A 17,253-nucleotide genomic window follows, 5' to 3' on the forward strand; every position below is an offset into this window, starting at 1 on the left:
ATAGTGAGAGGCCCGCGCACCGCGATGAAGAGTGGCCCCCGCTTGCCGCAACTAGAGAAAGCCCTCGCACAGAAACGAAGACCCAACACAACCATAAATAAATAAATAAATAAATAAATAAATAAAAGTAAATTAAAAAAATAAAAAAACGCAGTTCAAGTACTTTCTTTAAAAAAAAAAAAGTTAAATCATCAAAAAAAAAAGAGCTGTGTGTCCTTGGGCAAGTGACTTAACCTCTCTGTGTTTCAGTTTTTTCTTCTGTAAAATGGGGATCATCCTGGTAACTATGGCTAGGGCAAGGGTTAATCCATGCACAATGCCCAGTTTTTTGTAAATTCTTTCACCGTTAGCTGTTACTACTAGCTGCTGTTTTCTGAGCTTTGTTTCCTTTAGCCGTACAGTAAGGCAGGTGGATTGCATCAGTGGTTCTCCGCCTGGCTGAACACTAGAGTCACCTGGGGAGCTTTTAAAATTCTGATGACTGTGCCTGTCTCTCCCTGCTTCCCTTGAAACAGAATCTCGAGGAGTGGGGCCTGGACATCTGCATTTGAAAACAGCATCCTATGTGATTCTGGGGCCCAGTGAGGCTGAGACCTTTGAGCTTGAAAGCTGGCACAGTATCTTTCTATTTGGAGGGGTTACAGCATCCCTTCCCATACTCAGTGCACTCATACATGTGACTAAACTTTATCCTTTCTAAGAAATTGAGATGAGTCACATAACATAAAATTAACCATGTTATGTGTGCAATTCAGCGGAATGTACACCCACCATGGTGTGCAACCACCACTTTTTTCTAGTTCCGAACCATTTTCGTCACCCCCAAAAGAAAACCTGGTACCCATGAAGCAGTCACTCCCCAGGCCTCCCTCTTAGCACCTGGCAACCGCCAATCTGCTTTCTGTCCCTATGGCTTTACCCATTCTTGATATTTCATATAATTGGAATCATAAATATGTGGCCTTTGGTGCCTGGCTTCTTTTACTCACATGATGTTTTCGAGGTTCATTCATGTAACAAGTGTCAGGACCTCGTGGCTGAATAATAATCATTACGCGTCTATAACACATTTTGTTTACCCGTTTTACCCATTGATGGACACTTGAGTGGTATTCACCCTTTGACTATTGTGAGTAATGCTGCCATGAACCTCTGTGTACAAGGATTTGAATAACTGTTTTCAGTTCTTTGTGGTATAGATCTCGGAGTGGAATTGCAATGGTGGCCCTCTAATTAACTTTTTGAGGAACTGCCAAACTGTTCAGTGTGATTAAACTTTAATGTGTACCCTCCACCCTCACAGATCTTCCTTGACCTGTCCCCACTGCCTGAAACAGAGCAACACCTTCGATCCTTTCCTGTGTGTGTCACTGCCTATCCCATTGCGACAGACGAGGTACGTGAGCATCATGCCCGTGAACTTGACTTCTATCCTTGGGAATCTTTTGGGCTTGCAGCTGCATTTTCTCTTTTGTTTCTCTGCCAAGCCTGGCAGCTTGGGGACATTCAATGATTGAATGGGACAATTAACGTGAAAGGTTACAGAGTCCCTTCTTTAGCCGAAGAAGGAATTATAAACATGCTTTTGTTTATCAGCCCTGTTGCCAGGCTTACATCTTTGGCCCATTCAGAAGCCGGCACCGGCCAGTTGGTACCACTCAATCAGACAGGGGCGAACTGGAGAAAATCTGTCACCCTCTGCTTTCCCCTGCTTTATTTCCAAATCCTTTTTCCTCTTAGTGAGGGTGTAGGAAAAGGTTTATTTAAGGAGCAAAGAAAAAGGAAAAGGGTTGTTGGGAGATATGAGGAAAAAAAAGAAAAGAGGAGGCAGGGTTAGGTAGGAGGTGTGGTCACTGCAAAAGTAAGAAGCACGTAGCGCAAGCATCCCAGAAGTCCAGGGCTTAGCAGTGACTGTTAAGGCAATGGCCAGTGTCAGTCTCATGGAATTTTAGCGAACTATATGGGGCGCCTTCACTGTCACGGAAGGCGGCATTTCTTCCCTGGGTTCCTCATCTTTGTAAAAACCATTTCTCTTGCCCTCTGTCTGTTGACATCCTCCCATCTTTAGGATGCAGTGAAGACATGATGGCTTTGTAAAGCCTTTCCTGGCAACTTAATCCCCCTTTCTGCTCTGAATTCCTGTGCTGCTGATTGTCTATGCCACAAATATAACACTGGCTTATCCTATCATCAGATGATGGCTACTGATAGATATGAGCTGTGATACCTGGCCGGATGCAGCATAGCACAGTGGTTAGGACCACTGACTCTGGGGCCAGACTGCCTGGGTTCAAGTCCCAGTTCTGCTAATTAGTTGTATGAATTCGATAATTACTGCAGTATAGAGCAGGGGAAACAGGAGCTGGAGGGGTGAGCCCTGGTGTGCTGCTGGGGGTAGTAGGAAGTAGAACCAGAGAGAGTCCAGAGAGGTTGGGGGGCAGAAGGGCTGTACCCCATCACCAAGGGAGAACTTCAGGAGGAAAGGAGAGCCTCACCAACAGTGTTGAGTTGTCCTGGAAGAAGAAGCTTGACTGCTCTACTTCTCAGACTTCGAAGTTTCTTTTTGCTTAAGATGATCTATTTCACAAACAGGACCTTGAGACTATATAGATCTGTACAGATGGTCCCAGACTTACGATGGTTTGGTATACAATATTTTGACTTTACGATGGTACGAAAGTGATGCGCATTCAGTAGAAACGGTGCTTCACGTTTTGAATTTTGATCTTTTCCCAGATGAGCAGTATGAGGCACGGTCCTCTCTTGTGAGGCTGGGCAGGGGATCACCACAGCTCCCGGTCCAGCCTGGTGATCACGAGGGTAAACAACCGATACACTTAAAATCCCTGTTTTTCACCTTCCGTATAGTATTCAATAAATTACATGAGCGATTCAACGCTTTATTAGCACGGAAGCTTTGTGTTAGATGATTTGGCCCAACTGTAGGCGAATGTAAGTGTTCTGAGCATGTTCAAGGTAGGCGGGGCTAAGCTGTGATGTTCGGTAGTTTAGTTTTATCAAATGTATTTTCGATTTAAGATAGTTTCAATTTACAATGAATGGGTTTATCGGGATGTAATCCCATCATAAGTTGAGGAAGGTCTGTATTGTGATTCTTAATCAGATATCTTTTATTTTTAACTTGCTGGAAAAGTACACTCAGCTGAGACCCTTGGAGATTTGCCTCTCCACTGCCACCTGGTGACAGCATACCTAAAGGGCAGTGACCCGACCAGGAAGCAGAGATTTGCCTAAGCGCTGAACTTGATCCATTATCAGTGATGGTGGCAACAATCCATGTCAGTCCTTTAAGGATGTGGCCTCCTTCCTATTTTCCAGATTCTTGAGCATCACCTTGGTCTTCCCCTCTAAGAGCCAGCGGTTCCTGCGGGTTGGCCTGGCCGTGCCAATCCTCAGCACCGTGGCAGCCCTGAGGAAGATGGTTGCAGAGGAAGGTGGCATCGCTGTGGATGAGGTGTGATGGGGCCTGGTGATGGGATGATGAATGCTACCTGGGCCGGCTGTCTAGGGTGTTTAGGTTAATTTCTGGCTCCCGGTGACTCCTGAGTGACTCATGAGTTTCTGTTTGATTAACAGTCCCTGGTGTCTGTGGTGACGGGGCCTTGAACTCTCCCTGCATTTTCACAGAACAACCGGAAAAGGATACCACCTTTGTCTTCCAAGAAAGTGACGATGATTACGATCATCATCATTTCAACAATAGCTGACTCTCAGTAGAGCTTACGAAGTGCTGAGTACCGTTCTATGAACTTTATAGCTCATTTACTCCTCACCACCATCCTGTGAGGTAGACATTACAATTATCCTCATGTTAGCAGCAGGCACTGAGAAGTTGAGTGACTTGCCCAAGGTCACACAGCTGGTAAGTGGCTGCGCCAGGATTTGAAATCAAACGCAGATGGTTTGATTTCACAACCACTATTCTATACTTTCACTCCCGAGAATATAAGCCAGGAGACTGAAGGGACAATAAATGAAATATAAGGAACTACTGAAGGAACTTGTGGTGTGTACATGAGAGAGGCAGTTTGGAGGAGAGTGGGATGGACGTGCTCCAATTTTTTTTTTTTTCTTCTTTTTGAGCGTCTTGGTAAAGAGTTTGGATTCACTTGACTTTGGAGGGCAGACTCCTAACAGGGACCCCCATGAAAGGACAGGGTATAAGTGATGGTGGTGAAAAGCAATGCAGTATGATGAAGAGGGCTCGCAGTGGGGTTCTAATTGTGATTCAGTCCCTTCTAGTTTTCTGACCTTGGACAAAGTAATTGGTCCTCTGTTTCTTTAACTGTAAAATGGAAATTTTACACTTCCCTGGTGATCTCGTGGGATTGTTTTCTAATTAAAGAGTATTTTTAACCTTTTTGTTAAGGAATAACATAGGTACAAGAAAGTGTCCATGTCTTAGGGTTATAACTTGTTGAATTTTTACATGCGTGCACATACGTGTAACCACCATGATTATTGAGGCTTTCCATCACCCCAGTGGACTCCTTCCTGCCCCCACCCAGTCAATCCCTCTGACCTCTCTCACCATTTTAATGAGGATCTCAACTGGGGAAAAAAATGTGTGTATCTTGCTTTGTAAACCCAAAGTGCTATATGGGAATCTATAGTGAGGGAGACAGTAGGACAGTGGGTGAGAGAGAGTCTTGGAGGAAAAAACAGCAGTAATAAAAGATCAAAATGGGGGGAAGTCTAAGAGAGGTAGAGTTTGAAACTTTAAGAGAGTAAAAGGACTGTCAGGAATTTAAAAGGCATGATGGGGACTTCCCTGGTGGTGCAGTGGTTAAGAGTCTGCCTGCCAATGCACGGGACATGGGTTTGAGCCCTGGTCCAGGAAGATCCCACATGCCACGGAGCAGCTAAGCCTGGGTGCCACAGCTACTGAGACTGTGCTCCAAAACCCCCGAGCCACAACTGCTGAGCCTGCGTGCCACAACTACTGAAGCCCATGTGTCTAGAGCCCATGCTCCGCAATAAGAGAAGCCACCACAATGAGAAGCCCGCACACCACAGCAAAGAGTAGCCCCTGCTCGCCGCAACTAGAGAAAGCCCGCGCACAGCAATGAAGACCCAACACAGCCAAAAATAAATTTAAAAAAAAAAACTTATAAATAAATAAATAAATAAATAAAAGGCATGATGTGTTTGTTCAGGGAGACAGGAGTCACTTGGGATTCCAAAGTCCACAGGTGGGCATTTTGATTGGAACTAAAAATCTATTGTGATATTTTGTTTTAACTGGCAAGTTTATTCAATCAGTGATCATGGACAAGTTTGGATTTATTTATATCATCTTATTTTATGCTTTCTATTTACCCTGCTTTTCCTTTGTTTCTTTTTTCTCTCCTTTACTGCTTCTTTTGGATGGAGCAATTTTTCTTTATTTCATCTCTTCTGGTTTGGGACATATACGTTATATTTCTATGCTCTTACTGATAATCATTAAAATATCAACATGCATAACTAACAAAGTCTTATGTTAATCTTCCCAAACAACACAATTTATGCTTTAATTTCCCTTATACCTTTTTGATTTAGATATTATTGTAGATGGATGTTGTTATCCAGTGTTTGAATCCCTCCTCCCTTTTCTCACAGGTTACAGTAGTAGTAATAGTTGTTATCATTAGAGGTTTATATAGTCAATATGTATTTACACTTACCAATGTTTACCATTTCTTTGCTTCATCATTTCTTCTTGCAAGTCAAGTTTTCCTTCTGAGGTCAGTTTCTTTGTTTTAACCCTGACATGTATCTTTTGTATCTTTTACAAGAGAATTTCTCAGCCAGTGTGCCTTGAATGGGTTATGTGTGCTGACTTGTTGGTTCCTTCAGCCCTTGAGGGGACAGAGTTGAGTCTTGGGAAGACAGGACCCTCAAGGCAGTCACTCCTCTCATCCACTACAAAACTAGCTTCTTCTGCTCACCTCAGTGTTCCATGAAAATATTTTCCACATATGATATAGCATGCAAAAAGTTGGCAATACTATTTAAGAGTTCTTTGAGTGGAGTTCTGTTAGTGATAAGTACTCTCACTTTGCTTATCTGAAGTGGCTTCATTTTAGGCTTATTTTTGCACGATAGTTTAGCTGGGTATAAAACTTTAGATTTTCAGTTTTCTTCTCCCTACTCTTCCTTCTGCACTTTGATATTCTATTGTTGCAGTTGAGATGTCTGTGGTCAATCTAATTCTTACACTTACTGTGTTTTATTACTAAAAATAAGTAACCACTTAGGGAGAAGGAAAAGGTAAAAGAGAGGTTTCAGACTATCAGTCACTTTTAGACTGCTACTTTGTTAAGTTCCCTTTGAGAAACAAGAGGGAAAATGAGCTTCCTCATTCCAGGTGATCTTGGTTGAACTTCATCCCAGTGGACTCCAGCGGTCTTTCTTTGATGAAGAGGACTTGAATACTATTGCAGAGGGAGATAATGTGTATGCCTTCCAAGCTCCTCCAGGTGGCCAGGAGATGCTCTCAGGTACAAGAGTGCTTTGCATAATTTTATTTGGATATTATGAGTTATAGGTTTGAGAGGATACTCATTGGGTGCTAAGGCATACGACACTTAATTTTAGTACTTGGAAATATCAGGCTTATTTTCTCTGATATTTGTTGTACAGATGGTTGATTATAAAAATTAATCAACTAAGACAGGGGTTCTTGAAACCTTAGTATCAGAGTCACCTGGAGGTCTTGTTTAAACAGATTTCTGAGCCCTACCCACAGTGTTTTTGACTCCGTAGGCCAGGGGTGGGGCCTGAGAAATTACATGTCTAGCAAGTTCCCAGGTGATGCCGATGCTGCTGGTCCTGGTACCGCATTTTGAGAACCACTATTCAGAACAGGTGCTGGGGTAATCTTTGTCTTCAGGACTCCTATGGTTCAAGGTCAGTGCTTGAAGTAAAACTGTTACAAACTGGAGCAGTAGATGGCCAAAGAGATTATTAAATGACTTTTTGTTAACAGTCCCACTTCCCTATGTTAACTTTTCCTAAACTTCGGATAGGCAAAGATGGTCAGTTTCTGACAGCCTTTCATTGTAGGTCAGTATCCGTTTTGGTCCAATTAGCCAGTCAGTAAGGCTCATATTTAGAGGACCTTGTGCCAGTGTTACACTCATACCCCAGATGAATCCTATGCCCTGGACCATATCCTCGGCCAGCCTAGGTGGCAGGCAGGCTGTGGGAACCAAGTGTCTGCAGTTGCTCTGAGTCAACAGAGAGACTCTGGGCCTGGAACGGGACATTGACAGGCCCTGATTATGTGATAACTCAGTGAAATAGCCCTCATTTCAAATTCAATCACAGGACACATCTGTGCCTTAAAAGTAAAATTTCAGAGCTGATTGGAAATTGAGGATGGTCCAATTCCTCTACTTCCTCAACAATAAAGATTCTTACCTTCTCTCTGTACTCCTTAATGTTGGCGTTCTAAGAGAGCGGATACTCTACAGCTCTCTGATCAAAGCATACAAGCAACCAAAATCATTTTGGTGTATTTTTCAGATTGGCTTTGAAAAGTATTAATTAAAATCCCTGCCTATACTTTAAAATTGGCTGACCACAACAGCAAATTCACTACCATGTATATTATCTTATGCCAGGTGCCTGATGGAACAAATGCCATGAACCTTAATATCACTTCCCCTGAAGCCCTCCAGTGTCTCCCAAGGGTGGTTAATGGATGATCAAAGAGAAGAGGGGCTAGAAGCCAGGGTTCTGACCCAGCGCAGCAGCTCCTTTAAGAACGCAAATGTAATTCTCGCCCTTCAGCTCATCCATCTGGTCTACCCGTCTCCCCACGCTTGGCAGTCCGCGAGGGTCAGCGATTATCCCTGCCCGTCCACAGTGAGACCACGGTGCTAATCCTCTTCTGTAATTTGGTGGGCTCAGGGCAGCAGGCCAGCAGGTATGTTTAACTTCATCCTTCTTTTACCTGATGCCTAGGTTGTGTCGACATGTAGTTGGAATTTGCGCTAGAATAACTCTAATTTGAAAAAAATTAAATATCCATTCTCAAAGTTGATCAGCAAGGAGTAGGGAGTAACGTACTTCCTGATCAAGAGGATCAGAAATAACTGCCTTAAGCAGATGGCTAACATTGTCCTTAACAATTGAGTATCGGAGGTTTCCCTATTGGTTTTAGGAACAATGATTTTTGCTCTCACCATTATTTTATACTGTGTTGTAAGGCCTAGGCAGTGCAGTAAAACAAGGGAAAAAGAAACTGGCTATTGGAAAGAGGAGGTAAAATGACCACTATTTGCAAATAATATTATTTTCTATCCAGAAAACCAAGAACTTGAAAGTAATTAGAACTAATGAAAGAGTTCAGGAAAGTGACTGGTTGCATAACAAATATACAAAACCAGATAGTTTTCTTATAGAATGCAAATAAAATGTTTAAAAGATATTACGCCAAAGAAAAAATTTTAGATGGGTAAAATGTTTGTAAAATTTATCTGAAAGAACAAACTCGTAAGAGTAGCCAGAAAATATTGGGGGCAGGAGAAAGAAGGAAGAGGGATTGTTCTAGTAAAACAGAATAAAGTTTTAATTATTAGAATATTGTGATATAGGCAGAAGAATATACACTTAAATCAATGACACAGAACAGGTCAAGTGTACTTCAGTATTTGTTATATGATAAAAATGGTGTATTTCATATTAGTAAGGAGCGAATGAATTATTTAATACTAAGCCTGGGCTAACTGATATTTTGCTTTCTTTTTATTTTAAATAATCAATTTTTTTACTCCCGCCATAAATTCACATGTATAAATTGATTGGAGAGGTAATTACAGAAAAGGAAACCATAAAATAACTTGAAGGTAATGTAGGGGAATATTTATATCTTTGAGTTGGGGGCTATTTTAACACCTAAGGCAGGAGGCTATCAAGGAAAAGTCTAATGTTTTAAATACATTTAAAATGCTAAGCTAAAAGCAAATTTGAAAGGCAAAGCAAAACGAAGAAAAATATTTACATGTGACAGCTGAAAGATGCATATCCGTCACATAAAACCTAGCTCTCAGATTAGGGAGAGAAATAATATTCTTTTAGTAAAATGAGCCACAGAGATGAACATTAATTCACAGAAGAGATACAGGCATAGGTTAAAATATTCAGCTTCATTAGTAGTAGAAGAAATTCTGATGGCAATAGCAAGATGCTATACTTAACCTTTCAGACTATTAAAGGACTTTAAAAAAATTGATAATACTCATTCTGGGCAAGTGTCAAGAGAATGGGGCACATGCTTCATGGGTAAATTGGTGAAATTGGTGTGGCTTTTCTAGAGAGCAGGTTGGAAATAAATAGCTTTGGTCTTATTTCCACTTCTGGAACTTTATCCCAAAGAAACAATTAGTCATGTGCACCCAAAGGCGTAGGCAAAAGAACGTGTATAGTTCCTGCCATGAGCAAGCATTGCTTAAATAAAAAATTGGAAACAATCCAAATGCCTAGTAATAGAGGATAAGGTAAATAAACCCATCTGTCTATTCAACAATTGATGCCCAGTGCCCTTGCCCATCCAGGTGCACCAGCTCATATTTATGCTGTATTTTAGCAAAGTTAATTCAACAGTAGCACATTCTTACCCCATTGGATCTTCACACAGCCTTGCAGATGGGGCCAGAGAGCAGTCAGAGTTCAGTGGTTTGTCCAGAGGCACCCAGGGCAGAGCTGGAATTGACAGCCGGCAGTCTGGGCACCACAAGCTCACTGCTGCGTGCTCATGGGATCGGGATATGGAAAGCATTCCCAGTTGCGAGAACATTCCTGATACACAAAGCCATCGATGTGTCCACTGGGCTTATCTCTGCCTGGCTTTCCTCTGGGTCCTGTGTTCTCTTAGTCTGCTCTTTCTCTGGGGAAGAGGGTTTCCCAGCCACCTCTTTACACTGCCATGTCTCCATTCGTAACGAGGGTCTCAGATGGGGAATTTTGTATTGTGTTTTGTGCTCAACTCTTATCCATTTGAGAGAAGCCAGTGAGTAGAGCCAATGCTCTTGACTGTTGGGTATTGTTGGTTTTTCTTTTGCCGAAATAACCTCATTTCCTTGGATTTCCAGGTTTGGGCCACCTTTCCTGATGAGGGAAGACAGAGCCATCTCATGGGTCCAGCTCCGTCAGTGCATTCTCAGCAAGGTCCGCTATCTCATGAAGAGCGAGGCTCCCGTACAGGTCAGTGTGTGTGTGTGTGTGTGTGTGTGTGTTGTCGGGGGGTGGGGTGTGGAGACAGGGGTGTAGGAATCTAGTGGTAGCTCAGGAGAGACAAGCATTTGCTGTCAATGACAGTGTTCACACTGTCGTATCAAACAACTTTGATTTATATGCAAGAACATAACCGTTTTATGGTCCGTGCTGTTTCTCTCTTTGTGGCATTACAAAATACTTTTCATGGACGGAGCTTTTGCTTGTTAAATCTTTCAAAACATCATTGGAAGAAAGAGTGGGATTTACATCATTCATCTCAGTTTTGTATATTTATGGCTTCCCATAGTTCTTCCTGGATGGGAGCTTATTGTAATAAACTGTAACTTATACATTTGGATCAAAAACTTCAAGGAACTTGAGGTATAACTTCTGTGGAAAATTAAAATCGATATTTATGTCCAAATATGAAAACGTAGGTATTAAAACAATTTTGTCCAGTTTTCGAAAAACAGGTTAAAAACTCAAGGGGAAACACCTTTTTGCCTTGCTCATTTATTTATTCTCAGACTGGTAGTTTCCAAATAAAAACAATAAATTCTAAAACCATTCCTTTCATCCCCGATAGTATCAGAACCTGTTCTGATGGCTGCTTGGCATAGAAGACTTTGACATGTTTAGGGACACATCAGTAGCCTCAGAATTTTGTTTTCCCCCAACTACTCTCTAAGTAAGAACTTTTCATTTGGGGGATGTACCAAACATTTCAGAGGGATTTCTGCATAGTTCTTCGTAATTCACGTGCCTTCCTGCTTTGGGAAAACCGTACATTTGATTCGGGATTTACACCAAATACCAGTTTGCTTAAGACCTTTTCTACATTCATACCAAATCTTTATCTCCAAAGGATTTTTGCTTCATGAACTGCCCAGCAGATCTGCCATGGTGCCCAAATTAGAAACTCGGACTTCTTCTCAAGTAGGTCAGAATATATAGTAATAGCTTTAGCTTTCCCCAAACCCTGTGCTCCTGGCTGTTGAGAGTGGATGAAACGGCTTTCATGCAGACGTTGAACTCAGCTGTTCTTATTCTCCCCTTGGCCTCCCATGTGCTTTTGCCTCTGCATCTCTCCAGTCGTTTCAATTTTAGAGACCGATGAAGCAGTCAGTGGGGCCTGCAAAATTCTAATACAGGCAACCTCCGACTCAGCTATGGACGCTTGTCCACAGATACATTGACAAATGTGTGGATACCCATGGTTTTATGTAAGAATAATGTGTTCTAAGTGGTTGTGAGGCTCCCAGGCTAGCTCACCCATCCAACCCATAGGCTTTTATATTTTGGTTTTTGTTGTTGTTGTTGTTTTGGCCGCTCTGCCTGGCTTGCGGCATCTTAGTTCCCCGACCAGGGATCGAACCCTGGCCCCAGCGGTGAAAGCGCCGAGTCCTAACCAGCTGACTGCCAGGGAATTCCCAAGGCTTTTATATTTTGAAGCGTTTGAAAAGAATTTGAAAAGAATTGGTAATAATTTGGAAAGAATCCTGTCAGCCTTCTCAACATTGAACCAAAGAGATTAAAAGTAGTGAACATATATTGAAGGTTCCAAAGTGAATTTCCCTAGCCGAGAATAAAGGACAGGAAAATGTCTCTTACAAAAATGACCGATTTGCTGGATGGGATTAATTTGCATGAATTAATGAAAAAAAGAGATTGATCATTGCGTAGGAATTTTTCTGGTTCCTTTGTAAATTTTCTTTGTGGGCAGGCAGGGCGAGCTGCTTCCATGTAGTGTAGGTGCCTTATTATGTTGCCATCCAAACAGCAAGACTCCATTAGGGGTGCCAGGAAAAAGAGCTTCCCCCCCCAGATTTAACTAACTTCTCCTTGGGAAGTACACCCTCGCATGGCCAGCCCTGAATCCAAGCCCCTGAAGTCAGCTTGCTTCCAGCCATCAGTTTTGTGTTTGTTGAAGCGGCAGGTCAGCTAGAGTATAGGTATAGTCCAGTGAGGCGTCCACACTCCCCAAATGTCACACTTATTGCTCCTCTCCCCCGTCAGCTGCCACAGTCCAGGAGTCGGCTCACAGCTCCCTGAGTATGTTTTGGGTCACACTGTCTTTGCCCTATTCCTGTTTCTTTGAATTATAATGTTTTCCCTCTCTTCTCCTGCCTGAATTCAACCTACATTTCATCAGTGTTTTTTTAAGTAGAGATTTCTGCCACTTATCTTTGCCAGAGTTTGTAAGAACATTTCATTTTTTTCTAGTCGTGGCCAAGGTCATCAGTGACAATTTTAAGAACTGTATTTCCATTGCTTGAAGAGACCATTGATTTTATTTTTTTTAGATATTGTGGTAAAATGTATGTAATGTGTATTGTAACCGTTCACAAATGTACATTAATTATATTCATCATGCTGCATAACCATCACCACTATACTCCCCAGATTTTTCACCATACCCACAAAAATTATACCCATTAAATAATAACTCCCTGTTGCCCCAGCCCCTAGCCCGTGAGAACCTCCATTCTACTTTCTGTCTCTATGAATTTGGCTACTCTAGGGACCTCATATAAACAGAATCATACAATATTTGCCCTCCTGTGTCTGGCTTATTTCACTAAGCAAAATATTTTCAAGGTCCATCCATGTTGTAGCATGCATCTGAATTTTCTTCCTTTTGAAGGTTGAGTAATATTCCATTGTGCGTATATACCACATTTTGTTTATCCATCCATCTGTTGATGGATACTTGGGTTGCTTCTACCTGTTGACTATTGTGAATAAGGCTGTTTAAGGCTCACTTCAATTTCAGAAAAGTTAAAATATGAAAAAAATGTCCATCTTAGAATAACAACATAGGTGGTATTTCTTTTATGCAGCCTATTTCGACATGTATAAATACTTATTTAGCATTTGAGACGTAAAATGTACACTAACTTGCTTTTAGATAATTGCCTCATTTTGGTAATCTGGTGACGATAATAATCATCTTAATAAAGTAAATTAGCTGTTAATAATTAATGAACAGAATTGGTTTAATTCCCCATTAACTGTGCCAACATTTGCTCCAATTAAACCTGTGTTATTTTAAATCACCGTGTTCACTGTTTTGGAGAATTTACCGTGTAACACAGTATTAGATCACTATGTTAAAATGTATAGGGTGTATCTTCTAAATAAACTGAAGGCTTTATATCTCTGGATTTGGAATAATTATTAAGGGCATATTCAAAATACACTCTAAGCAAAATGTTACATTTTCTGAGTAACTTCTTTGCACTTAACTGTCTGATTCGCACCAACATGTGTGATGACCTGCTTCCTGTTCTCGGCCTGGCAGAACCTGGGGTCACTGTTCTCCATCCGGGTTGTGGGGCTGTCCCTGGCCTGCAGCTACTTGTCCCCCAAGGACAGCCAGCCCCTCCATCACTGGGCAGTTGACAGGTAAGGGGACGCTGCAGACGTGGTAAGAGAATGCATTCGTTCTCACCTGACTAGACTCCTTCAAGGCTGTGTATCAGTAAGACTGACGACAGTCTTAGCTGCCCTTGGTCTTCAGCACCAGCGCCTGGGTTAGGTCCTTATACACATTCTGTGCTTTCAACCCTCATGCCTAGAGCGGGACCGACGGCCACTTCAGAGATGGGGAGACACTGAGGTTCCCAATGATTAGTGAATTTACGCACATTCACGCGGCTGGTTAAGGACCATGTACCTTCCGTGAGCTCAAAACCTGTTTTTGAATCATCTTGGTGATAGTTAGGGACACATGTGACATCTCCACTTTTTCCTTGCAATGCATTCAAAACCTTCTTTTAGGTGCAGACCCTCCTGTCTGTCACTTGTATATATGCGTCTTGGTTGTTTTTTGTTTTTTTTTTTTTGGCCACGCCGCGCGGCTTGCAGGATCTTAGTTCCCTGACCAGGGATCGAACCCATGCCCCATGCAGTGGAAGCATGGAGCCCTAACCACTGGACCGCCAGGGAAGTCCCCATATGTGTCCTGTTGATTTCACATCTTCCACTCCCTCCTTGTCCTGTCTCTTCCGCATTAAGGCCAGACAACCTCTTCTGAAATGGGCTGAGCCCAAGCAGCCGGAAAGAGCCATGGGTTGATTCACATTGAGATTTTCTGGGCATGGGAGGGTCTGGAAGGGGAAGGCCTTTTAGGTCGTGGAGGCGGACTGGCAGGTGCTCCTTTCACTGTGCAGTGGAGGAAAACCTAGCAGCTCGTTTGAGGCACCGTCAGAACTGGGTATGTGCTGAGGACGTTCAAGCAGAACGGCCCCCTCGACACTGAGAAGATGGCTGGGGCTGCAGTGGGAGGGCTGGGTCGTGGCCTTGCAGCCACCAAATCCTCGGAGCTCGCCAGCTCCCAGGGGAGCAAGGACAGAGGCTTCAGGGGTAGATTAAGGACCAAGTCTTCTGCAGACAGCACCTCCCCAGACCCCCGACCTCGGTTTCCATGCAGCTTTGGACATCTCTGTTGGGAACATCAGTCCCGGGGGTGGAGGAGAGAGTAGGAAGCAGGCTGCATGCCTTTGATGGGCTCCCTGTTCTCTCCTCAGGGCTCTGCACCTCAGGAGGCCGGGAGGCCCCCCGCACATCAAACTGGCCGTGGAGTGGGACAGTGGCGCCAAAGAGCAGTGAGTCCAGCAGAGTCCAGCTCTGGCAGAGGAGACGGGGCTGTCCGTGCACACGGACCTTCCTGCGCCAGTTCCCCTGATGCGACAGTGGGGTGTACGATGCCCCCCGGATGCCGTGTGGCCCATTCCTCAGAGGAGCCCCCATGGCAATTGTCTGTATATAAACAACAGCGACAGGAGTAGTAATAACAATGGCTGTGGGTGGTGTCAGTGGTGGTTAACAGTCACAGTTGGAAATGGTGAGGTGACACTTACCCACTCACCCCGTGCCAGCCACTGCTCCAAGCACTTCACATCCGTGCAGTTTAGTTCATGCATCAGTTCCTGTGCGGTAGGTCCGACCCGAATCCACATCGTCAGATGTGGAAACTGAGGCACAGAGAGGTTAAACGGTTGCTCAGTGTCACACAGCCCCTGCCTGGCAGAGCCGGGCTTTGAACCCAGACTGTCGCCTCAAGTCCATGCTCTTAATCACTCAGCGTGGCTGCTTCTCTAACACTGAGTGCATCTGCCCGACTTCGGGAAAGACACTGTTCAGCCCGGCGAGTGTTTATTAATCTCCTACTAGGTGCCAGGCCCTGCACCACGACATGAAACAGAAATGAGTAAGCCAGGGGCTCGGTCCCTCTCTGGGTCCGTGGGGGGACTGAGAAGTCCAGTAAAAGCGAGTGGGTGCCCCGGGAGCCCTGGGAAGGGGGCCTTTCCCTCCCGGGCAGATGCTTTGCACCCCGTTAGCTGGGAGTAGGGCCCCCTCAGGGGTGAGACCCCGCGTGCCTCTGTCTGCTCCCCGCAGCCTGTTCGGGAGCATCCAGGAGGAGCGGGTCCAGGACGCGGACAGCGTGTGGCGGCAGCAGCAAGCCCACCAGCAGCAGAGCTGCACCCTGGACGAGTGTTTCCAGTTCTACACCAAGGAGGAGCAGGTCCCGCCCTGGGGGCCACGCCCCGTCCGGCCCGGACATCCGGGGCCTGTCAGTGGGTGGGTCACGACCTCGGGAGGGGTGTGGCTTACGGTCCCGGTGGCTTCCCTTCCAGCTGGCCCAGGACGATGCGTGGCGGTGTCCCCACTGCCGGGCGCTGCAGCAGGGCGTGGTGAAGCTGAGCCTGTGGACCCTGCCCGACATCCTTATCATCCACCTCAAACGGTTCTGCCAGGTGGGCGAGAGGAGAAACAAGCTCTCCACGCTGGTGAAGTTCCCGCTTGCCGGCCTCGACATGGCTCCCCATGTGGCCCAGAGAAGCACGGGCGCCAAGGCTGCCCCGGGCCCCTGGCCTCCTTCCTGGAAGCAGCCGGCCTGCCTGCCCACCAGCTACCCACCAGACTTCCTGTACGACCTGTACGCGGTCTGCAACCACCACGGCAGTTTGCAAGGTGGGCATTACACAGGTGAGCCTGCCTCGCGGCCCGTGGCTGCGGCCGGGGCCTCCAGATGCCCGGGGAAGGGGCACCCCTGGGATTGCCGAGCTCGCTCGGGCACTCGGCACCAGCTGAGCCCTGACCCGCTGCACACCGGGCACCTGCCGGGGATGGGGTGGTGGCGTCTGGTCCAAGCGTCGAGCCGAGTTCCGTGGGGGGTTGGAATAGAAAGTTAGGTACAGCCCGAGTTTTTGACCGTGTCGGATACCAGAGGGTAGCTGTTGGAGCCCGGAGAGTGCCATTTATCCTCGTCTGTGATTCAACGCAGGGACTCCTACTTACCAGATTCGGTATTTTTTATTTCTACGGGGTACCTTTAATTGTTAATCCCTCGGAGGAACTTGGAGAGAATGAAGGCTGGAAGGACAGAAACAAAGAGCTTGGCAGCTCGTTCGGTTGTTCATAATCGTGTACCTTGGTCTCTTCTAGAATAATATAAAGTATTTCATTTTTGAAAAAATGCTTGAAAATATTTCATTTTTTTGAAAAATGCTCTATTCCTAGTGTACTAATGAACCTGCAATTTGGAAAGCACCAGACTGTATAAAAATTCAGGATCATCGCTCATTCATTAATTCATTGAACAAATATTTATGAAGTCCCCATTCTATGCCAAACCCTGGGCTAGGTGCTGGAGTCTCGGTGATGAACAAGACAGATAGGAGTCCCGCCCTCATGGGACTAATTTCAGACACAGACAATAAAAAGGTGCTTGTCCCTTTAGTACTTTCCCTGCTTGGTATCATGAAAAGGTGATTGGTTGATGTGTCTGAGATACAGATAAGGCCTCCCTGAGGATGTTACCTTTAGGTCAAGATCTGAAGGATGAGGTGGAACTAGCTGTGTGAATAAGAGGAGGAAAACATGGGCAGAGCTACTAGCCTGTGTGAAGGCCCTGAGGCGGAGTTTGTGTGTTTAAGAATTGATGAAAGCCTGTTGTGGCTGAAGGGGAAAGTGACATAAGATGGGGCTGGGTCCGAAGGCCCTGTGGGCCACGGACAAGAGTTT

The 17,253-nt window shown here is 44.7% G+C and overlaps 1 protein-coding gene across 4 annotated transcripts in view; it reads left to right on the plus strand.

Moving 5' to 3' along the window:
- USP43 (ubiquitin specific peptidase 43) overlaps window positions 1-17,253 on the plus strand; it is a 106,360-nt gene that overhangs the window by 27,695 nt on the left and 61,412 nt on the right. For 3 of the 4 annotated variants that reach the window (XM_059908459.1, XM_059908461.1, XM_059908462.1), the window contains exons 4-12: window positions 1,304-1,396; window positions 3,340-3,475; window positions 6,371-6,503; window positions 7,798-7,933; window positions 10,101-10,212; window positions 13,526-13,629; window positions 14,754-14,831; window positions 15,625-15,751; window positions 15,864-16,215. In XM_059908459.1, the coding sequence (XP_059764442.1) occupies window positions 1,304-1,396; window positions 3,340-3,475; window positions 6,371-6,503; window positions 7,798-7,933; window positions 10,101-10,212; window positions 13,526-13,629; window positions 14,754-14,831; window positions 15,625-15,751; window positions 15,864-16,215 (1,271 nt within the window). The remainder of the gene's footprint in view (window positions 1-1,303; window positions 1,397-3,339; window positions 3,476-6,370; window positions 6,504-7,797; window positions 7,934-10,100; window positions 10,213-13,525; window positions 13,630-14,753; window positions 14,832-15,624; window positions 15,752-15,863; window positions 16,216-17,253) is intronic. The other variant, XM_059908460.1, reaches the window with a different exon arrangement.

The sequence above is a fragment of the Balaenoptera ricei genome, chromosome 20 (assembly GCF_028023285.1).
Source record: "Balaenoptera ricei isolate mBalRic1 chromosome 20, mBalRic1.hap2, whole genome shotgun sequence".
Taxonomy (NCBI): domain Eukaryota; kingdom Metazoa; phylum Chordata; class Mammalia; order Artiodactyla; family Balaenopteridae; genus Balaenoptera; species Balaenoptera ricei.